Below are 25245 nucleotides of genomic sequence, written 5' to 3'. Positions count from 1 at the left end.
CCATTCTTCGATTTTTGTCGCTGCATGATTGCACAGACGATCTATTTGATGAATTTCTTTCGCTACCACAGTCACCGCGATGTCATCCGGGTGTCCTATTATTTGGGTAATTGGAGGCGCAGCACTCCATCATATCAGATATTTCACAAAATTGGACCCAGGTCTGAGCCTGCTAGAACTCCTCCCGTCACCATATAGCTTTGTGGTCCTTGGTCTGTGTCACCTTCTCTCCCATGCTTCCTTCGATTTGTGGAAATCCAAGTATTTTCGAATGAAATTAAAGTGTGTTACTGCGAAGATTCCAGATTGCCCAAGCAAGCAGCCATCTTAGTACCCAGATTCTCTGAGTCTGAGGGCAGCTTTAGCGTCTTAGTTATGTGGCTTGTAGTGCATCACAAATACTGATAACAGCATCCCGTTGAACACTCCTCGATTTTTCTTGAATGTATTCGTGTCCAGCGTTTTGCCCCATAAAAAAAGTTTCGTAGAAGTTCGTAAAAATTCCCAGCTCTTGCCAATGGCTCCTAACAATGCAGGACAACCGATGCCTTCTTTGCTATTTCTTCGATGTGGGTTTTATATGAGAGCTTCCTATTTCTTATACTGCCATATAGTTTCCATGTGAAAAAAAGATCTTTATCATCAATTGGATCGGTCAGTTTGTGTTACAGTGTTATTTTTGCTCCGACAAATAAGCGGCTTCCTGGGTCGAAACGGAGGTTTGCAAAATATTATATATCATACATACGCAGATATATACAGACAAATGAACATGATCATTAATATGAATACTTCGGGGTGTTACAATCTTCAGAGTAATGACTCCTCGGTCCTTAATATTTTCTATGAAAGCAAGTTTTGGCAATAAATTTTTGTGATTTGTAGAACTAAAGGGAATTTGAATTTCGTATTTCCCTAAAACAATAAATATGTATTTTTACATGGCAGATGGTTTAAATTTATACCTCTGAGATATTGTATAATATAATCTTATATATTCAACACCGATGATCTCAATTGGCGAACATAAATAACTGTTTAAAGCTACTTACATTATAAATTTGAGCTAATATACTATACATAGGTATATATAATATACGCTCTTTAAAAACTCAATAATTTATCAAATATGTCTGTGGAAATTTACTATTTTAATGCTTCGAAAGAACCACGAGCTATAGTCCTTATAAATATACGTCTACATATTTTAGTTGGTCAACTCAAAATGGTTCCTATTTCCTTTTGTTTATATGTAGTAATCCTGAAATAATGGTATTTATTCGAAACGAAAGGCGAAGTTCCTCTTGCCTATCTATTTTCTACTACTATAAAATGAGTTTTGAACAGGACTTCGATTGAAAACTCAACTTTTTTAGACCAAAATCGAAGATGTACATTTTCGCATTTTTAAATTAAATGAAATATTGGGATATTTTGACCACTCTGAAAATCTCTATTTCATTACGTATTATTCTGTTTTACCTTGTTCTTCAAGGAATCTAAAGAAGAAGTCAACAAAACAAAACATAAACGAGCTTTCACAGCTCACTACTCAAAAGACATTGCTATAATTGTGGTAAGATATAATAGGTTTCAATCTTGATAAAAGGTTTATAAAATTTTGGGCTAGTTTCCCTTAAATATTCCTAACATCGTGAAAGTTAATAAAACGGCTTGATTTCTTCATATTTTAAGGTAAACCATAAGGGAACATTACCTATAATTGCATAAAACGCACACTCACAGAACTTTACTGACGCCATTCAACTCAAAAAGATCAAGTATTTTCACCCCTAGTACACACTTAACTAAATTTATAAAAATAAAGCAATATATTCCCAATTAAACTCTTGTCTTATTTAAGTTTTTACCAATTGCTCAAAAAGTTTATTTTTTTACTGTAACCATAATTACACTAAACAAATTAAAATAATATAAAATGTATTTAAATTGCAGTTAAAGCTCATATCATTAATCCCAACTAATCTTTTCTCCATTTCAGGCGCATTTTTTTAACCTAAGACTTAAATTAAACATAACGAATAAATTATAAATAATCCTATTTAAGATATTTTCAATTTAGATCTAACAAAAAAATGCAGAAAAATATGGAAAAAACTATCTTAAAATAGCAGTAATCTATAAATTTTAGCACAATTTAAATACATATGTATTATTTATTAATGTTCCAATAAAAAAGTAAGAAAAAAAGTAAAAACAAATAAATAAATATACAACAAAATAATGAAAGCGAAGCGAGCATTAAATTGTTGCGAGTAAAAAATTGTAAATAGCGTTAGAATATTGACACAATAAAAAATACTTTAAAATAATATAACTGTAAATTACTATGTGTGACGCATATTTCGTTATTAGATTACAAATTACAAAACAAAAATATCATATGCGAGGGCATATGTGTACATTAAATTGATTAATGATATGTATATGTACGTGTAATTACGATTAAATTTAGTATTAATTTTGTAATTCAAATTTCATAAAAATTTAGTTGTAATATTTTTTGTATGTAAAAAGCATTTACCCTGCTCAGTTTGCGGCGCGAAACTTTGTACATTTTCATGGAAAAGGAAGGAGAGCAAAAAATAAAAGCAAAACCCAAGGAAAAAACTAACAAAAATAAATAAACATCAACACACATAAATTAGTATTGCCATTAATTGTAATTAATTAAATTAAGGTTTTGTTACGCATTTACGCTTATCCGTTGAAATCAATTAAAAACCTAAGTGAGAGTTCATAAAAAATACAGTTATATACATATATAAATTAAGAATGAACGCTTAATGGAACATAACGGGCGAGCGCGAGAGTTGGGTTTAAGCGAACTGGCGCAAGAGAAAATTTATTATATTTAGATGTTAATGAATTTAAATATAATAAGCAAATGAATGACGTAGTGAAACTATAGTTAAAAATATATGTAGAAAATAAATGAATGAATAAATAATAAATAGTTTAAAAAATATCAGAAATAAGCTTAAAAATTGAAGACACAAAAACCGACTAAGATAATTTGTGAATAAAAGGCAAATGCGACAAGATGCGAGCGCAACAAAAATATTGATAATAAGCAAGAAATCCAAGATAAAATTATTATAAATTCTATTAAATGTAGAATCCTTATTAAAATTCCATGAAAATTAAGCAAACAAAAATAAGACACTACAAATGTTCACCGAAACTGCCGAGGCAGTCAAATATGGCAATTAGAAATGAAAACGTTAATACAGTGGGCACAAGTTTATTTTCATTTGTTTGAATTTTTTTAAGTTAATAAGGATTTCTTTTTCGAAAAAGGGCACAAAATAATAGTAGCAAATTTATTTCGAAAAAAATAATAGCTGTCACTTAGTTGCAATGAAAATATTGAGATGGAACAATATACATCCGCTTTTGAAGTTAGAATCACCTATCTATCTATGTATCTGTCAGTCAGCGAATAATGCCTGAAAGCATAAATTTAGTTTAAACTAAATTCCAAAATGTTCAACGTAAACCATTTCCTATATATATTTTTCATCAAAAACAAGCGTTTTAATTATTATATACAACTAATTTTGTAATATATCTACAAACCCACAAATTCACCTCAGAACATCTTCATATAAGAGACTCCGACACACCAAAGGATAAAAAGTAGTGAATCGAACAAACTACAACCTGAATCCAAAGCGCTATAGTTTTCCCAAACAAAACGAAACATACCCATTGCTTAAAAAGAGTAAGCGTACTTTCTTCACTAAGTTTTTAAAGTGCTCTAGCTCTCCTATGAGTCTATAATATGGATTCATAATTATTGACCAGTTGAAATAGACATTAATTGCTTATATAATATCGGTTATTAACTTATATTTTTGCTGACATATCGAGAAGACGGCCGGAAATGTCTAGAGCAAGGCACCAGGCAAACAATGGAACAGCTCTTGTGCACTTTTCCCGCATTGGCAAGACTACGCAGTAAGCATCTGGGGACCCCACAATATGAAACACTGGAGAAAGTATCGATAGTGAGGCCGCAGAGCCTCTTAGAATTTGCTTCAAGCGCAGGCATCCTGAAGGATGAATACTTCTCTTGGACCTGACAACTGAACTCCATTTGGTATCGCAAAGGAGCAAAACTAGTCTATGGGTAGCTCATTGGCCTGATTAACCTAACCTATATTCTTGAATATATAAATGAAATATTAGTCTCTGATTACTCTCCAACGAAGTAGTAATGCAAGCAAGAACTTTCACTTTTACGTGCAACATAGCCAGCATTCTTCATTATTAAGACTTGAACTATAACCAAGTGAAAGCTTATTTCAGAGACAACTATATGGGTCGAAAGATTTTTTTGCCGTTATGCTATATGGTACTATATTTATGTTATACCTCGTTGTATTTTCTTAGTTTATTTGGAGTGTAAATTTTAAAAGGTTTACTTCGAAATTCTTAAAAGGTATGAAAGACGGTGATCGTGCTCAACCAGTGAACGTATGTAGGTATAGATATCTTACTCACTGTCTTTCATACATTTATGCTTGGAAAACATTAACAATCTTGACAAATCTAATTAGTATGATCTTCCAATTTTTTAATGAACCTGCTCGTAATCGCTCTTTCTATGATCGTTCATTCAAAAACAAACTTATATCATTTCGATCTACCCTATCGAGTGTTTAACAACTAGGATTATGTATAAATACTTCAGAATGTTAGAAGCTGCAAAATAATATTGATCCTACCATACTACTACACGGAAAATATTGGACTAAAATTCTTCAGAAACAAACCTTATGAATTTTTACATTGCTTTGTATTATTGCTCCCTCTTTTATTTAATGCGTTTACGCAAATATTTAGAGATTAATTTATTTTATTATACAGAACATATAATATTATACAATTTGGTTTAATACGTTTGCTGCCCACTGTACATCTGCCGCATTGTAACTATATTGAAATAAAAAAGAAATGAAGAAAATACATACATAACTATTTGTAGATAAGCGCATTTAATGTACACAATTCAGTATGAGAATAAACAGACATTCAAATCATTACTAATGCTGTTGGAATTATTTTGTGTTATGAACTAATTTCAAGCTAATTCTGAACTAGAAGGAAATCTTTGAGGTGAGTACATGCTTTGATTACAACGGTCTATAGCTCATTTGCTCACGGGTTGTATATATCTTATTTTTACTGCTTTTTACTCTAAAATATGTATAAAAATAAAAAAATATTTCTGAATTTGCTTTTTTAACACAAAAACACTTTATTAAAATCTTTTAATAAAACAACCAATTTGGATTCGCTTTTACAATAGACATTTTAAAATATATATTCAGTGGAAAGACATACGCAAGAACAAAGTTTTAAAAATTTTAATTTTTATTATCAAACTAATCTTTCTACAATTGCAACTTTGGCAAAATCATTATATGATAATAATCGTCCACATGTACTCGCTATTCGCCGAATTGTTGAAAATTTCCACCCTACAATTTCTTTACATAAAGTTCATGTGTCAATAAGACAAAGAGCGCAATTTTTCGATTCCTAAACGTTCTCCAGAATTGAAACGGGCGAATTTTGAGAAAGGATTTAGACTTGTATCCGAATAAAAATAATCTCAATCAAGAACTGAAGCCACAGGACCACCGTAAACGTGATGAATTTGATGAATATATGGCCTTGGAACAATTTGAAAACAATAACAATTTATTAAGAAAATTATCTTCTACGATGAGACTCAGCTTTATCGTACTGATGCGGTTTCTAGTTCAAAGAAAATCCAAAACTTAATCAGGAACAACCATTACATTCACCTAAACTGACAATTTGGTGTGGTTTTTGGTATGGTGGAATCCGGAATTCTTTGGATAATGACTGATGATAACCAACTTTTTATGGCCGCAATTGGAGAATCTCGACCAAAACCGGTTCCAACACGTGCATCAACCGAATTATTGCGAGAAAAGTTTGGAGATTGGATTAATTCAAGAAATTTTTACATTGAAAGACTTCCGAAAAGTTGTGGTTTAACACCGTTAGACTACTTCCTGTGGGGTCATTTGAAGTCATTGGTCTTTAGCAATAAACCAGACTCTCTTCAAGCTTTAGAAGTCAATTGTGAACGTGCTATTCATGACATACTACTTGATATAGTGGAAAAAGTACTCGAAAATGGGTTTCATCGAATTCGTTCTTGTAAAAGCAGTCATGATGATTTTTTAAAGAAACCATATCACTCTTGTACGAAAACTTTGTATTTGAAAGCTTCGAAATCTTCACCAATAACTTTGCCATAGTTTAAAATATTTTGTAGTCTATTATTACATCAATGAAATCTTCGGACTTGATGAGACGTGATATTTTCGGTGCAAGATTCAGACTTTTCCAGAGAGCGCGCGAAGACCGACATTATATGGACGCGAAAACCAATTCATTAATTTTTCATTTGTAATCGAGCTTTCACATATTCATATATTTGCTTAAGTACAAAAAAATTGTTGACCTGTTTTTTAGCTAAGGTAATAAGTCCATTTCTGGGATATCCTGTGTGATCAGTGTCAACTGATATGCAACTCTTGGTGATAAAGTAGCATTAGAGGTACTATGAGCTGATAGAGTCTGAGATTTGTACCACTTACTCACATTATAGGCAATCCCTTAAAAACCAGAATTAGTTGGCTTAGAATGTTGAAATTTGGTACATACGAGTATGACTTCAGTCCTTAAGGAACGTATCTATCAATGATCTTTTGAAAGAGCTTTCTTTTTGATTTGATGTTATCACTGAAAACAATAAATTTCTTACCACTCTCTGTAACCTCAAACACAAAATATTAATTTATTTTTATACTTTAGCAACATGATATGCATAGTAAAATAAACTTGTTTTTAACACCAAAGACTAATTAAGATATATTTATTTGATAACTTGAGTTGATTGATAAAATTGTTCTTTGTCAATCTTCGGAGGCTGTATATGAGCGTAATCTATCAATAACCACGCCAACTCACATATAACGCCATTCTAAATTTCTTGTAGCCTGTTCCCTCACCATATATAAACGAAACACCCATGACGGTATCGCAATAAATGCTAGTACAAGAAGTGTCTTGTATATGGCTACTATAAAGTTTAAAAACGTTGAAATCATAACAATTTTTCACTTTAGAGATATATCAAAAAAATGCAGAAAATATCTGATTATGATAATAATGTGCTCAATTCTCTAGTCCCCTTCTATTTGACATAATGATTTTCAAACTTCCCTTTAATTTTATACTGAAAATATCGGTCATCATAATCGTATAATAATGAAATTTAGAGGACAATTTTTTCTATTAATAGTGCGGTTTGGGGGTCTCTCGTCCAAGACTGTTGTTTTCTTTTTTCATTGGGGGCGTTTTTTATGAGGGTGCCAAACTCAGCGCATAACCCTGGGTAAGAACGGTTCGCCTTTAAGCCGACGTTCTTTGGCTACCCAGAGGACACTTGGTCTAAGACCGGAAGTCGTGAGCTGTTTGAGCCATAGGTAAAATAATCGTTTCTGGCCACTCCCAAGTGAATGACGCTCCGAGAACTTTCCTCACTTGCGTGAACTTCTCCACATGACTCCATACTCCATACCCGCAAAACTAAATACGGCTGTGTAAACCGACGTTGAGCAATACCAAGACCTCCACTCCGTTGGAAAGACCAGGTGGAGAAGGACGTGGTTGGAATCCCCAATTGGCCAGTACGTCAAGCAGCGAAAAGAAGGAACGATTGGCGCGCTGTTTTAAACTCGGATATTACCAAATAAGCGATGTCGATGCCAATAAAGAAGAAGAGAAATGCGCCTTGGGGACGAAACCGGTAAAATCGTAGTTTTCACACCACATATGATTATTGGAAAATATGTTAAATAATCTAGTTTTATCTTTAAAGATTGCGTGGAAAAATATCTAAAATATTCTCATTAATTCCTTCCCTTAGCAAACAAAATATTTGAATAAAAATAATTTTCATGGAAAGCTGAACGTAAATGAAATCTAGACCTTGCCTTTATGATTCAACTATAATGACTTCGACCCACTAAGTTGACTTTTCCTTAAAAGAATATATCTCAAAAAATAAAGTAAGAATAAATACTTCATGTAGCTTTAAGTAAACCAATAAATAACAATAATTTGTCGGTAATTAATATTTCCATATATATTTTAATACAAATATATCATAAACTAAACAAACTGAGTTAACAAGATACCAAATATGATTGTAATTCATGCTTAATTTCTGATAAATTTGAGTGTGTCTGCAAAGATTCCTTTAAAGCCATGTGAATACTCGCTTCTCGATAGGTTGTGAAGCCTAGATATAGGAACTTGAATTTATAATTAGAAGTAATATAAGCATCGAGAATATGGGCTGTGAACCCAAATTAGTAACCAGTGCTCAAAGGGAGGTCCTTGATATTACCTTAAGCAACGAAAACATGACCGGTTTAATCTCGCAGTGGCGGGTGTCGAAAGAGCTCTCAATGTGTGATCACAGAATCATTCGATTTGATCTAAAGGTAGAAGTCGGGGACCAACCTCCGACACGTATCCCCAGAAATACGAACTGGAAGATTTTCAATGAAATTCTAAAGCAAAATATAAGCAGAGTGAGACAGGCAGATAGTAGATCCACTGTAACTGGACTGGAGAGCAGGCTGACTGCTATAAACCAGTCTATAATGGACGCCAATCGTTGTGTTTTTCCACTAAAGGTGGCCACCAGGAAACAAACCTGTCCCTGGTGGTCTAACAAACTCTCGGCACTTAGACAAGTGGTGCGCAGGCTGTTCAAGAAAGCCAAGCGCACGGAAAACTGGGAGGAATACGTATAGGCAACACCTAACAACCTATAACAAGGAGATTAGGTTCGCGAAGTCAAATAGCTTTAGGAAATTCTGTGACAGCGTCTCCTCGACCCCAGAGGTAGCTAGACTGCACAAGGCGTTGTCAAGAGGCAAGACGGACACGGTATTACCCATCAAAAGACGGGACGGTTCCTATACGACTAGTACAGAGGAGAGGGCAAAGCGCACTTTCCGGAGACGGTTCAGGCTGAACAAACTCCACCATCGGTCGCAAGCAGGCCAGATCGCCTGGACTGGCTGACTGCAAGGAATTTGTTCACTGCAGACTCAATCAGGTGGTCACTGGCCTCGATCTCGAACTATAGGTCACCAGGAGTAGATGGCATCTTTCCCGCTCTTTTGCAGCAAAGTATGCAAGTTCTCTTACCACACCTGTTAGGGCTGGTTAGAGATAGCCTGGCGATGTCGTATATCCCAGAGCCAGGGAGAATTGCGAAGATAATCTTCATCCCCAAGGTAGGTAGGAGAGACTATTCGTTGTTCAAAAAATTCCGGCGTATTAGTCTTACATCCTTCATGCTAAAAAGAATGGAAAAGATAGTAGAAAACCACCTAAGATCGGAAGCGCTGAAAATCGCACCCGTACAGAGCAGGCAGATCTACTGGCACTGCTCTGTACCAACTCACATCTGAACTGCAGGATTTGCTGGATAATGGCGAGGTTGCGATTTGCGCCTTCCTTGACATTGAGGGTGCTTTTGATAATGCGTCTCACGCTAGCGTGATCAAGGCACTAGAGAAAATAAGCTTAACGGCTCCAGTGTGCAGATGGATAGAAGCCTTACTGCGTACTAGGGTGGCGGAAACAGCTGTGCGGGAGAGCAAGATTTGTCTTGGCACTACAAGGGGCTGCCCATAGGGTGGAGTATATATGTATATATGAGCTCCTTGAGTTGTTGACTAGCAATGGAATCCGTTGTCAGGGGTACGCGGACGACATTGTCATAATAGCGCGAGATAAATTTGAGAACAATCTCTGTGACATTGTTCAACGGGGCTTAAGTCTAGCAAAGAGTTCTAACACGGTAGGGCTAAGGAACAACGCGACAAAAACTACCGTGATCCCTTTTACTAAGCGAAGGTCTCCTCCAGGCTTGAGGCCCCTAACAATTGGAGGCAGGGAGATATAGATGTCGAAAGAGGTCAAATTCCTTGGTTTCACATTAGACTCATCCTTCCGGTGTAGTCGGCATTTGGACTTAACGCTGTCCAAAGCCACCAAGGCACTCATGATATGCAGACGACTGATCCCGGGGATGCAAGCCAGGTATCATGCCTGTATACCATGGCTGTATACGATGGCTGTATACCATGGCTGTATACCATGGCTGTATACCATGATTGTAAGGTCCATTGGAGAGGTTGCCTGGCCCGTCAAGACAACGCATTCTTCGGTAGGCCTTAGACTATCAAAGCCGCAAAGGCTTGCCTGTGTCTGTGCTTCAGGGGCAATGCGCACATGCCCCACTGCGGCACTTGAAGTCATAGTGAAACTCACACCGCTGCATCTGGTGATTAAACAGGTAGCGAAACATAGCATGCTGCTAATGTCAGCAGAGGGTTTCGGCAAAGGCAAGGTAATGTCGTCTTAACAGATGAAGGCACTAGCGGAAAGCCCTCTCCCAAGGGACGGCGTTGCAAGGAAGATTAATTTCAAAAAGAACTTTAGAGTTACACTAGGCAAAAAGACAGAGTGGAATGACTCCACGCTTGAAATACTGCTGAGAGACAGTACTATCCAGTGGTACACTCACGGCTCAAAAACACCGGAAGGCATTGGAGCAGACATTGCGGGACCGCGTACCAAGCTACGTTTTGCTACGAGTATAAGTTAGTACGTAGAAATCAACATCCATCGCAACTATCGTAACCAGCGCATCTCCATTCTAAGCGACAGTCAAGCGGCTTTAAAAGCGATCTCAGTATATGATATCGAATCGCTTTTAGTAGAGGAATACATTGAAAGGCTGAACCACCTATCTTTGTGCAACCGGGTGAACCCAATCAGAAAATGAGGTGGCCGACGAACTATCCCGCTCTGCGGCAGCGTCCAAGGTGATGGCGCCAGAACCATGCATCGTGGTGGCGTCCCACACTCTTAAGGAGCTGCTCCGTAAGGAGGAGTGAGCTTGGAGAGATCAGCACTGGCAGCAGTCAGCAGAAATGCGCCATGCCAAGCTGCTTCTAGAAGGGTACAACCTCTCTAGGTTCAAAAAACTAATTAACCTCCCCCGTGACAAATTCCGCCTCCAACGTCGCGCTCTACACAGGGCACTGCAGGCTCAGGAAGCACTTATCCAACATGGTCTCCTGCGCTAACTGCCGGTTCTGCGACTTGGACCAGGAAAAAGCAGCACACCTAATTCAGGATTGAACCAGTCTCTCTATTATCTTTTTTTTTCCCCCTAATATGTGTATAACTCAACAGTTTTTCCATTTTTTTGAGCTGCCGAAATGTAACTCCACGTGACGTTTTAATTACACGATTATGTTGACATTACATTCAGGTTTATTGTTGACAACGCCTGCAGACAATTAATTACCAGTGGTGGGCAGCAACTTTCGGCCAAATAGATAAGAAATTGACACACGGCCTAAAACAAAAAAATAATAAAAGTTTTTATGACTAGGTTAGTACACCACCACTACCGTCATTCGTCTGCAGAAAACAGAAAACAGAAGCCGTGAAAAATAATCATAAATTATTACCAAAAACGTAAAAACTTTGAATGTGTGTGTGTACTAATCCCAGCGCGTGCATATGCACATTACATTCATTAGATTACATGTTTACGAGTATATGATGTGTGCGGAAAGGAATAGCCAAAAGAACGACATTAATACTAAATTAATGAACGGCCGCTAAATGCGAAGGTCCAGACGTGCTCGCACCGACCACTGATGAGTTTATTGGCCTCTGTCATTGCTGTGTCTGACATGTCGCACAAACGCAGTGGGAATATTCATTTTGCCATTCGCTTGTTAAACAACTAATTTTCATAAATTTCCAATTAAACGCTGTCATGATGTTTATCTTGTCACTGACTAGCCGCTCACATAATGCGCTCTAACGCATGTAAAGAGATTATGTAGAAAAAATTATAATGAATATGTATTGGAAGCGACTGTTGGCAGGAGCTCAAAGTTGAGACAGTGCAAATTAATTAATCTTTAAATTGTATGTTACCAAAAATTAAGTATAGAAGTTGGTTTCTTTTAAGGACATGTGATCCAGAGAGTTTCTAAAGTTATCAAATCAAATTCGATATTTCAGCTTCAATTCGCTTAAATTTGGTTAAGACCTAATGGAGTTTAATCTTACCTCAAACACCTAGTTCTCAATATTCTGTGCGACAGAGTGACGGAAACGGAATGGTGCAACGCACGTGCTCGAAGAAATGTGAGTAGGAGAACTCCACAAATGGAGATCTCTCTCCTCTTCTATGGATCCTTTTCGTTAATGACCTGCTTAAAAAACTTGAGGATAGTCGCTGCCGGTCAAAGGTTCCTGAGTACCGTGTACGACTTGATACAAGGGTATCTCAGCATCGTAACAAATTGGGCAGTCGGAAGTGGTCTCGCTATCAACCCAAATAAAACAGAGATGGTTTTAGTTACTAGAGGATACAGATGGTACCGCTGCCAAATAGGAGACATCCATTTTCAACCGGCGCGAGCAGTGAAATATCTAGAGCTTATCCTGGATATGAAGCTTTCATGCAAGCCGAATATCGAAGAAAGATCAAAAAAGCCGGCGTCTGCCTTATACTGCTGTAGAAAAGTCATTGGATAAAGATGAGGTCTCTCTCCTAAAGTGTTCATCTGGCTCTACGACTCAATAATCAAGGCCATTATGTTGTTTGGAGTCTTAATGTGGTGGAGGGCTCGAGAAAAATCCGCACTAAAAAAGAAGCTAGACAATCATCATCTTGTGTGGTGCACTAAGGTTTACTCCAAACATTACTTAAAGTTGCTAACCTGGGTTCCTAAAAAAGCACGTGTCTGAAAACTCTGAAATCCTCACATACTTTGACTTGATACCGGATCACTTGGATTATGGAGTCGCCAAAGCGAACTATGGCGGCTCTTTCTCTACCGATATACCGGCAAGAGAGTTGTCAGATAGCAGGGCGGCCTTGAACTCATTAACAGTGCATTTAGAGTTGGTCAAGGAGTGCCTAACTTCACTATCAATAGTATCGAGTGATAAGGCTGGTGTGGATGCCAGGCGACAGTTCAATCGCTGGAAATTGTAAAGCTGATGAGTTAGCAAGAAAAGGCACCCAAGAACCATTATCAGTGGAATGGGAATGAGTCGGTGCTGCCGTATCCACTTGTGTTCTACTATTAGATAGCTGGGCGTGGCGGGAGCTTGCCAGCGCTGAGACTCTATCAGCAAGTCCTATAACCTTGTAGCGGATAGCCAAGCGACAATTAAAACTATACCCACAACATTATATTATTCAAGGATGCAGTAACTAGGCTTGCAATGGGTAACTAGGTAAAAATCATTGGATTACTCAGTCTTATCCTCTTTGAAGTTGGTCGCCTTGTCGTGGCGAAGGGGCTTAAGTAAGAGTAAAGTGTGCATCCCATAATTCCCTCAAGAGTGAAATGGATGAATAAACCCTAGGTTTTACGCCCATCTCCTATTGTGGAAGTATGAGGATACCCGCACCAACACCACCCTAAGCCAAGGTGTCGAGGTACCCGTGCCGAGAGCTGAATGGTCAGCGGGGGGTAATAAATAGCTGATCGCGAACGGTCCCCTCCGATGCCCAGGCGAGGTCGGAGGTATAAAAGCCTTCTCTCCGCATACCGGCTCTGCGGACGAGTGACCAACCCTTTCCGGCCTACTCGTGGGACCAACAAATGAACGGAAACAACATAACAACAACAACTACAACAACCAATTTGACGACAACAGCGACGACTAAGGACATGAATTACAGGATTCCCATTACGGAATCCGTCGAAAACGAATTACTCGCCTCCAGCCAGGAGACGAGTAAAAGTACTGCCGGACATACCAGCCTAAGTATACCGGCAGATACAGCAGTGACAACAGCGAACGTAAGGGAGGAAGCGTCCACCTCCAAAGATGCCATGAGCACCAACCAAAGTGCACTGGCGGCCAAAGGGGAAATCAAAAAGAAGCGCAAAAAAACCAAGAATCAGCTGAGGAAAAACCGGCACCAGAGGGCAGTCTTCATTCTAGGGAAGATAGCCAAAGACCAGGCAGCCGGCACCCCAGTTGATGAGGCAGAAACAAAGCGCCTCAAAGCAATAGTGGAGGAATATGAAAGCTACCTGAAAAGGAAGAAATCAGAACCTCTAGTAGAGAACAGACAGGAGAGCACTTCACAAAAAAGGAAACGCTCTACGACAGAAACACCCGAAACTCTGCCTAAAAAACCGAGGCGGAGTGAAGGCGAACAGAGCAGAGTAATAGCGGCAAGGCATTTCTGCGATGTAGCCAGAGATAGCCTGCAAGTGGCCATCATAGATGGGAATTCCTCCTCACCGAGCACGGTACAGGAAAGATGGGTGGAGATCGACGTCAGATTTTCGAGTATGGTGCTAAGCTATGTACTCGACAATCCAGCGAGTTCTCACCCGGAGTTTGACTCCTCTGAGACCCTCAGGGGCTACAGGGTCATCAAGTGCGCGGACCAGGCCTCCCTGGATTTCCTGACGGGTAGTGTTGCTAAAATCAGCAACGCCTTTGTAGGCCTCCAATTGAGGCTTATACCCAAAAGCAGCAGCAACTATAACCTGTTTTACACACGATACAAAGGTAAACCTCGGGCATGCATTCTTATCAATAAAAGTATAAATACATTTCTTTGTCCTAATTACAGCACAGCAGATATCACAGTGGTAAAGGTGGAACAGAAGGAAAAGCCCTTCTTCTTAGTCTCGGCCTACTTGGCCCATGACGAAGACATACCACCGACCCCGCTCACCAGACTAGTAGAGGAGAACAGGGAAGAAGATGTCCTAATAGGGTGTGATGCAAACGCAATTCACACCGTATGGGGTAGCTCCAGCATAAACACCAGAGGTGAGTCACTCTTGCAGTATATTCTAAATAGTAATCTAAGCATATGCAACAAGGGCGATAAGCCAACTTTTATTTTTCCAAGCTCTGATAGGTTTCCGGGGTGGGAGGAAGTGCTTGACTTCACGCTATCAACAGACACAGACAGTCTCGTTGTGGATAACTGGAGGGTATCCGATGAGCCTTCCATGTCGGATCACTTCTGGATACTCTTCAGCATCCGCGGGAGGTACAGTGCACCTCTCACATACCGGAACCCTAGAAGAACAGCATGGGAAAAATATACCAGAATAGCAACAAAATGCCTCAAAAAGGGAGGCAATAACAGTGTCAGAAATACTCAAGAACTAGATACAGAAGTAGAGAAGTTGGAAAAACTCTTAACCACAACTTTCAAAAAATCTACTCCGCAAACAGTTTTGAAAAAGAGAAAGTCTCTCCCTTGGTGGAACAGTGAACTCAAGAATTTGAGAACACAAATAAGGAAAGCTTTCAATGAGAGTTTTGGAACCAAAATATGGCAGCCATATAAAGATATTATGAAAAGATACAAAAAAGCAGCCAGGAAAGCAAAACACGATTCTTGGCGATCTTTCTGCACATCGGTAGAAAGTTGCAGAGAAACCGCTAGGCTGAGAAAAATGCTATCCAAAGATCATATTAACACTGCCTACATTAGGACGGAGGGTAGTGATTGGACCTCCTCGGCAAAAGAGTCTCTGGAGGTACTAATTACAACACACTTCCCCGGGAGTCAGCAAACACCTTCAACGAGGGTTCAATCAGAACTGATTATCAAAGCCAAATAGTAGACAAAAGCAAAATAAAGTATGCCATAAATAGTTTTGCACCATTTAAAGCGGCAGGTCCTGACGGGACCATATGGGCATAAATGTTGCAAAAACTGGTAGAACCAATGGTTCAAAGACTTGAAAATATATACAAAGCTAGCATTCTATTATCCTACATCCCAAGAAGTTGGAAAAGAAGTAAAGTTGTGTTCCTTCCAAAACCTGGCAGAAAAACACACGAAAATGCCAAGGACTTTAGGCCTATAAGCCTTACCTCCTTTATGCTGAAGGTACTGGAAAGGCTAATGAATCTACACGTAAGAACAATAATGGCGGAGAAGTTATCGAAGTCCCAACATGCGTACATAAAGGGCCGATCAACCGAAACTGCCCTTCACGAGGTGATAAGTGTAATTGAAAAATCACTACACCACAAACAATACACCATGGCTGCTTTTCTAGACATAGAGGGCGCCTTCAATAACATAGAAGTAAATGCGATAATTAACTCTCTCGCACATGGTGGCATAGATGACACTAAGTGCAGATGGATACTATCGATGCTTGAGAATAGGAAGATTATAGCTTCAAACGGCGCTGCAACACAAACAAGCTATGTGAGTAGAGGGACGCCTCAAGGAGGGGTCCTCTCTCCGCTCCTATGGGTTGTAGCGCTGAAGGAAATACTCCTCCAACTAAACAGTGGAGTAGTGAAAGCAGTGGCGTATGCAGACGATATAGTGTTGTTGGTATCAGGCATGTTTCCTTCAACAGTCAGCGAGATTATGGAAAGAGCACTTCGAAGGTTAAACCTATGGGCTAAAAACAATGGACTAGGAGTTAACCCGAACAAAACAGAACTGATGCTATTCACAAGCAGAGCCAAAATACCTCAATTTCAACTTCCGGTACTAAACGGTACAACACTCAGTCTATCCCCCACAGCTAAATACTTGAGGGTGGAGATTGACACCAAATTGTCCCCGAAAATAAATATAGAAAAAAGAATAAACAAAGCATACATGGCTTACTACACTTGTAAGAGAATCGTCAACAAGAATTGGGGCCTCAAACCAAGTATAGTCATGTGGATGTATACGGAGGTCATATACTTACATATGGAGCTCTGGTATGGTGGCCAGCGCTAAACAAACAATATAACATTAAAAAATTAAATGGTATACAAAGAGCAGCATGTGCGGGTGTTACTGGGGCAATCAGGTCATATCCGTTTGATGCGCTCAACGTGATCCTGCATCAACTACTAATGGACATTTTTATTCAAAAAAAAACAGCTATTGCGGCGATAAGAATAACAGAATTGGGAGGTTGGAATCAGCAGAACTACGGACATAGTGAAATTCTAAACAAGCTCACCATTAATAAATCAGACTACATTCTCCCAAAGCTGGACTTCAATAGACAGTTCCAGGTAAGGATACCATCTAGACGAGAATGGAGAAGAGGCTCAATAGAAGAGGAGGATCTCTCTCTATACGTCTCCCGAACTCGGCTAGCATCTTCCAAGCAGAAGTACTAGGCATAGAAAAAGCCTGCGAAGCTCTATTGGAAAACCACGGGAATATACATAAAGCAACTATATTTACGGATAGCCAGGCGGCGCTCCTGGCCTTGTCTTCACCCATGACAAACTCCAGCACAGTAGACAACTGCAAGAGAGCACTAAGCGCAATAAAAGACAAGCTCCAACTAAATTTAATCTGGGTTCCCGGCCACAGGAACATTTTCGGTAACGAAAAAGCAGACGAGTTGGCAAAGGCAGGAGCTTTCCTCAACGAATCCGAGGCGGAGATAATACCAAGTCCGCTAGGATCAATCAAAGGAGAGATCAATAGACAATTTCAACAAATTGCAAATAACAGGTGGAAAAACACCACAAAATGCGTCATAACTAAACAATTATAGCCAACATATGACAGGAAAAGAACCAACGACTTACTAAATAGGTCAAGGAAAAGTATTTACAGAGTAACAGCTACCATAACAGTGCACTGGCCATTTGGGGAACACGCATCCAAAATGGGTATGCCCTACAATGGCATCTGCCGTGGCTGCGGAGTAGCAGGGAACAAGGAAACAATCTTCCACTTTCTCTGTGAATGCCCAGCTCTAGCACAGATCCGACACAAAACGCTTGGAATCCATCTAGCACCAAACCTTGAATGGATTTCCACTAAAAGCATATCGGACATAAGTAGTTTCATCGAAACCTCAAAATGGTTTGAAAGAGAAGGTGAAACGTAATAGCAGATACAGGAGGTTCTACGAACAGTGCATCAAAATGGCACATCAAGTGTTAATTGAGCCCGATAGGGCTGCACTCCTACCTACCTACCTACCCAGTCTTATAGAGATAAAACTAATAGAAAAAGCAGACGAGTTGGTCCGCTGGGGTCCAATATTTACCTAAGCTGCATTTAGCTAATTCAAAGTTTGCATGAAACAATCAACGCTAAAGGGACACTTGAGTGAATACTAGCAACACATGACATAAATATACTGTGATGTATGTTGTTTATAGACAGATAGACTAAAAAGTTTATACTTATTGGCAAAAGGGAGTTAAGCAACATTGGTAAATTGGATTCAGCAAAATGTCGAGCATATGTGGAGGATGATGCCATTACCCGATCGAGATGGAATACCTTCCGCTGCTATATAAGGAGATTCTGTGGAAATTTCACCTCTACACTAGAAGCAGCTAGGCCGCACAAGGCTCTGGGCAGGGGCAAGACTGACACAACATTGACAATCAAAAGATGTGTCGAGACACATACGACCAGCGCGGAAAAACAGCTATGGCAATTCTGCGGGCGCATTTTCCTAAACAATTCGAGAAGAACAATGTCTACCCGTTAGCCATCTCGCTTAAGAAAACCTGAAGCCGCGGTAGGGGATACCAGGATTCGTCTCGGCACTACAAGAGGCTGCCCATAGGGAGGAAGGTTATCCCCTAAGCCTAACCCTTGGGGCAGAGAGGTAAATATGACTAACAACGGAAAATATCTTAGTCTTATGCTGGATTCCATTCTGATCTGCAAGCAGCATGTTGACCTGATGATGTATGGAGCGGAGGCTTGGAATTCAAAAGCATCACAGACGTCGGTAGAGCTCCAAATATCAAAGCTGCAATGACGTACATGCATCTGCACATACGACCGACGGCTTGAGCTCGCTCCACTTCACCTTGTAGTCAAGTGGCCAGACACTCATTGCTTTAAATGACAGAAGGGTGTGGCAGAGGTATGGCAATCTTACTTATTCCAGTATATGAAGGAAATTAGTACTGTAATAACATTGGCTCTTCTCCCAACGGACAGCATTAGAGTAAAGAGTAAACTTCACCAAGATGTTCAAGGTTACCGTTAGCAGTAAGGCTAAATGGAATGAATAAATTCTCGAGCTACTGCTTATTAATAGTACAATCAAGTGGTAGACCTACGGCTAGAGAACGTCGGAGGGAATCGGTGCAGAACACTTGCAGGACAAAGGCCGTTGGATAAAGGCCGTTGGATCCATAATTCCAAATAGGGATTACATTGCTTCACTAACAATTGGATTCGAATTTATCAATATGATGGGGCTAGGTGGGTCATTGTAAATTAGGAGAGACACTGGGCAGCTAGGAAGGGAAAAATCAGGTATTTTATTAAATCCATTGAGTTAAATAGAGACCAACGAGAGAGCACAAAGGGCTTAGCGATGGCTTAAGTTTGGCTGCCGATTCCAACAAATATGCGAATATTACATCCAAATGGTCTTCAAATCACTTTTTTAGGAGATTTTTGCTGAAGTTTCATTGGAAACCCTTTTTTAGTTATGATTGGCTTGAATGGCTATCTTATACTGGAAGACAAATAAGTTTTTCAATGAATAGTTCTGATTGCATTAATTTTTTTGATAAGTTAACATAAAATTTAAAATAATGCATAATATTTTCCAAGGTCGTTTTACTTGCAATATTAAAATTATTGTGTAATGCAATTGGTCCCAGTCTCGCTTATTTCTTACTTGCGATGATTCTCTTCAACCCTGAGAACACTGAAAATTTTCTGCGAGCCAAATCCAAAGCACACAGTAAATAGAAAAGCAATCGGAAACATATTTTTTCATTGCTTTTCCATTTAAGAATTTGTGTATTGAAAATATCGAACTGTGTATGTATAACATTACTCATAGGTCCCTACCAACACTGATTCGCAGGCAAATAAAAACGTAAGTTTCTTTTATAGGAAAAAGGCCGTAAAATGTAATATAATTAAGAATATAAAAAAAATAAAAAATATTGAAATGGACATCTTCAATAAATTTCAATTATTTATTTATTGAGTCGAAATTTGACCGCTACAAAACAGTACACTTCTGAACTTGCATTACAGTACTAACTTTAATATTCTAGCTTCAAGTTTTAGGACATTTTATCCAATTTCCATCCAAGTTCTCAAGTTATTGGTCTCAAAGTGCCGCTACCTCTGGAACCTGCCTAATAGAGAAAACCCGTTGATGTAAAGCTATGACTTGTTAAAAATGTCGAGAAGATGACAGCGATGATCTAGCATATTCAACTATCAAGTACGGGGACGCAAAATTTCATCTAAACAATATCAACATAAGTTTTGCACCCGTTTAAGAAGTCTATTAGAGGAAATCACACCATTGAATAACGTGAAAATTCTTCAAATTTTGTTGGGTGACACGGAAAAAAGTGACATTGGGGGAGTTATTTACCATTATTGGCACCTTAAAGAAAAGCATGGTAATGTCATTCTCGAAAATGAAAAACCATAGCTTTTTCTAGAATGTTCAAGACATCAATCAAAGAGACAAATGTGTTTGACATTCAAAGGTCAATCTGGTCTTCCAAAGTGTCCCAAAACCCATCAATCCGTCCGCACGATTTTAGTGAAAATATTTTTGGTATTCCTGCTGAATTATTTTATTTTTAAAAGTTAATGAAAAAGCTTGGGTTGAGCTATTTGATTTCATATTAAATGAAAAATTCGTTCGGCAGTGTGTATGAGTAACATTCTGTTTGAAAAACCCCAACAATTTGCTCTAAACCACTGTAAGTGAAATACTTGAATTTTAAACTGAAAACAATTACAGCATTTAATTTTCGATAAAGGCATAAAAAGATTTATAAAATTAAAAATAAGTACACAATTTTTTAGGGAAAACTCATAATTTTAAACCCAAAGCATATTGTATAATATACATAATAATCTATAAGCCAATAATCCGTTTGGAAAAACTTCCAGGAAGTGTGCGTTTCTGAGTTTTTGCACAACTTGTCAAATCAGATACTTCTCACTGAGTGATCATTCTGTAGATTTGCTTGTGGTTGAAAGTGCCACATACATATATGCGGCCAACTGACCGTTTCCCAACTGAAGCAGGGAGCTCTTTTGCAGTATTCCGAGAAAATGCATAAGCCTGTATTGTCGTATCTTTTATCCCATCACCAACAAAATAATATTTTGGGTTGAGTCTTCTATATGGTATAAATATTTAGCTGTGTCAAAGCGATGGTGAAATATTTTGTTTACCATATCTTGTTATGTAAAATATAAGTGCATTGAACATTTATATGTGGAATGCTAACGGTGTAACCAACATAAACTGGAACTTAGTAGATTTCTGGATGAAAATAATATTGATGTAATGCTATTGTCAGAAACTCATCTTACGAACAAAAACAATTTCTTTATGCTATGATTTAGAATATATTTATGTTACAAATACATTTGAAAGGCACATAGTGGAACAGCAGTGTTGGTCAGAAAACCGTTAAATTACCACGCATTAGAATCTTATTATACAGCTCAGTTACAAGCTACGACAATATCTATACAAAATGGCTACGGGGACTTAAACTTGGCGGCTATATATTAAAATTACAGACAACCAATGTAAAGACTTGTTTGAAACACTAGGCCCCAGATTGGGGTTCACGACTAATCAATCCAAAAGAACGACAACTGTATCACACTATTATAAATAGGCACAATAACCTTCACATAATATCTCCTGGTAAGTCGACATATTGGCCTAGTGATCGTAACAAAATACCAGATATAATTGATTTTGCTACCCGCAAAACTAATACGGCTGTGTAAACTGGCGTTGAGCAACACGAAAAGCTCCGTCAGGGTCGGGAAGGATCTCTCCGAACCGTTCGATACAAAACGAGGTTTCAGACAAGGCGACTCCCTATCGTACGACTTTTTCAACCTGCTGCTGGAGAAAATAATTCGAGCTGCAGAACTTAATCGAGGAGGTATTTCGAGCAGTATTTTATAAGAGTGTACAGCTGCTGGCGTATGTCTATGATATTGATATAATCGGCTTCAACACCCGCGCCGTTAGTTCTGCTTTCTCCAGACTGGAAAAGGAAGCAATGCACGGAGAAAACACATCTCTAGTAAAATAACATGAATGAAGATTAGAGCTGCAAATTTAAATTGGCTTTTAAATAAAAACTCCAAACTTAGCCTAGACAACAAAGTGCTTTTATATAATGCGGTCATCAAGCTAATTTGAATGTATGGCATTCAACTGTGGGTACGACCTGTGGAACTAACATTGATATAATACAAAGGTTCCAATCGAAAATGCTTCGAACAATTACATATTCATCATGGTACATGCGTAACGAAAATATCCATAAAGACCTTGGTATTCCTATGGTAAAGAAAGAAGTAGAAGATAGCAGAATTAAATAGATATATATCCAAACTCCAAGATCACCCAAACCCTTTGGCGAATGCTTTGGTACAGTCCTGCGACCAAACATGAGTACTAAAGAGCAACGTATCACCAAAGCAGCTCAATCACTTGCTTAAGCCTGATTAGTTTTTAAATAGATTTAATATTTTATAACTTATTGTTAGGCTTTAATAAAGAAAATCCAATAAACAAAATAATATTGAAAAAAAATATTTTGTGTTGTTTGAATGACATTCATTGGACATGCAAAGAGATGGTTAGAGCCATGCGGGGATATCTGGGTGCGTCTGAAATTAGTTTCTTATGTAGTCTGATCAGTTCCGCTAAAAGAAATTTACTGTAATACTGAATTTTACGAAAGCATCCAAGCAGAAGCTGCTCGAAGTGGAGTGCATAACGTTTTTAACCGAAAGTATGATTTGCTATGCAGGTGTTCAATAGAAGACACCAAGAGACTTCCGGTATTTCGAGGCCAACTGATTGCCTTGTAAGTTACAAACAATGTTCCATCTGTTAGTTTGGTAGAATAATAGACAAGTTAAGTAGACAGGGTTCATCTGAACTACAAAAAATTTTCATTGCTGAAGGATAGAATTTTCTTTTGAATATTTCTCAGATTTTGCCAGGTAAAGAACTCAAATTTGATAAACTTTTCACTCCACGAATTAGCAAAAAATTAACATAACCTTAACGGCTGCCAGCGAAATTTCATACAGAAAACAGTTGTAGCCACCAGTTGTTCTCTGCATGCTTAAAAATTAAATTTCCGAATGAACTAATCAGGGTGTGGTATAATCGTATGGGCGTTAGTAATATTGACACAAGCGGCAAGCGCAGGAAAGAAGGCAAGAGAGAGATGCTGAAAACCTCCTCTGCTTCGCTCCAGGCTTATCTAAAACATGTCTTAGATATCTAAGAGCTTCGCAGTTCAAACGGCTAGGTGAAATATCAACAGTAGATATTATGCATAACTTCAACTTGGCAAAATGCGTTGACGTCCCGGATGACGAATACTACAGCTCGAATTAGACTTCAAATTCATCCGGCATTATAAAAGACCAGCTGCTCTATGAATGGCGTCACAGCTATACATTCTAATCTTACCCAACATAACCTAACCTAATTTATATTTTAGTTAAGACAACTTGTAAAACAAAATCTCGATTTAGTTGAGTAGTGGGACTTGCTGTTGTAATTGTAATGTAAATTAAAGACATGCTTTAGTGCTGAATTTCACGAAACTTTTGACAGAAATGACAAAATGGAGACAGGAGAGCATTTAAGGAACCTTTTTGGAACATATGCCTTTAATACAATTTAACAGTTTTGAGAATCAAACAATCGCCCACTCTGGAACCATATTTGCATTACTTCAGGCTGGTCTGTGATTAAGTAGCCTTTCATAACGCTTTCCCGCTGTGTCAAGCATGAAAGTTAATACCACCAGTTTATATTACATGAACATTTTCTTTATCTGTCATAAACATGCAACATGACACTTACCACCCATATGGTCCGTATTGAAACATTATATGTACTTTGCTAATACTCTCCGCCTTAGGTGGTCCCAAAATGTAATTCATAGATTGTAAGATGAATCTTTCCACTTGTAACATACGTCCTATCTCAAGTGGATTGTAGATAGAGTTCCTAGAATGTAAGATTAATATTTGTATCTAGGGTTAAGTAAAATATTGTATTTAAGAAAAGGTAATAAAGAAAACGAGTCAGTTGACCCACGAAGATTAAAACAAAAATTAATTTGCATAGTGGATGGTATGCTGATGAAAAGTTGGGATCTCCTTTTTCCTTACTGATTAGCACCAGGAATATTCGACTTCGAGGCAGGCGTTGTATATATTCAATATTACTTCCGGTCTCTCTGCAGCGATTCAGGATTTCTAGTGGGCTCGCCGTCTGGACACCGTGATTTGTTGGGGTTGAGCTTCCCAGTGACTAGTTGAAGCTCTTCGAGGGTAAACTAGGGAGTTTGCGAAAATCTTAGAGTCTGTTCTCGGTCACTAGCCCTTTTTTCGTGTGTGAACGTGGTCCATTTTGGCAACGGATGTGATCCGGTTTGGCTACGGTTATAAAATAAATACTCATATAAGTGGTGATGCTTGCTATGCACGATATATTTCCATAAAATAAGGGAACTTCCCCATGACCGCATATTTCAATTATTTGGTTAGCTACAATTAAATTAAAAAGCTGCTCAATGATACTTGCTGCCACATCTGGTTTACTAAATTTTTTTAAATATAAACGTGTTAAAAAGTATATCGAATAAGCTACCACATGCCTCATTTATTCCTCAATGTGTTAAAATAAATAATACAAAATAAAATAATGCTGATTAGTAATGGTGTGTACGTAAATACATATGTGTAATACTTCGAAAAAAATACAATGAAAAATAAATAATTCCCCAAAGCAAACAGATAAAATCAATTTAAATTTAATAAATTCATTAAAAATAGATTAAATACAAACAAACCGCAAACGAAAAACCGCAAGAAACACAATAAACCCATTGTAAGCCATAAATCACATAAATATTAACAAAGGGCTCAACTGCATTTGTCAAAAAAAAAAAAACTAAATGCAAATGATACAAATGCATGAATTTCACAAAGTAATTAGGTTTAAAAATAGCAAAATATGAAATTAGGTGTAAAAAATATCAAAAATATTAAAAACAAGCAACAAAGCATATTATAAC

General features: G+C 38.1%; 1 protein-coding gene across 3 annotated transcripts in view; it reads left to right on the top strand.

Moving 5' to 3' along the window:
- Window positions 1–5069, top strand: part of LOC120770831 (zwei Ig domain protein zig-8) — a 151174-nt gene extending 146105 nt beyond the window's left edge. For all 3 annotated transcript variants that reach the window (XM_040098422.1, XM_040098421.1, XM_040098420.1), the window contains exon 9: window positions 2003–5069. In XM_040098422.1, the coding sequence (XP_039954356.1) occupies window positions 2003–2021 (19 nt within the window). In that variant the 3' untranslated portion in view covers window positions 2022–5069. The remainder of the gene's footprint in view (window positions 1–2002) is intronic.
- Window positions 5070–25245: the final 20176 nt, after the last annotated feature.

Source organism: Bactrocera tryoni, chromosome 3 (genome assembly GCF_016617805.1).
Source record: "Bactrocera tryoni isolate S06 chromosome 3, CSIRO_BtryS06_freeze2, whole genome shotgun sequence".
Classification (NCBI taxonomy): Eukaryota; Metazoa; Arthropoda; class Insecta; order Diptera; family Tephritidae; genus Bactrocera; species Bactrocera tryoni.
The sequence above is the reverse complement of the archived record's forward strand: the minus strand, read 5'-3'. Positions and strand labels throughout refer to the sequence as shown.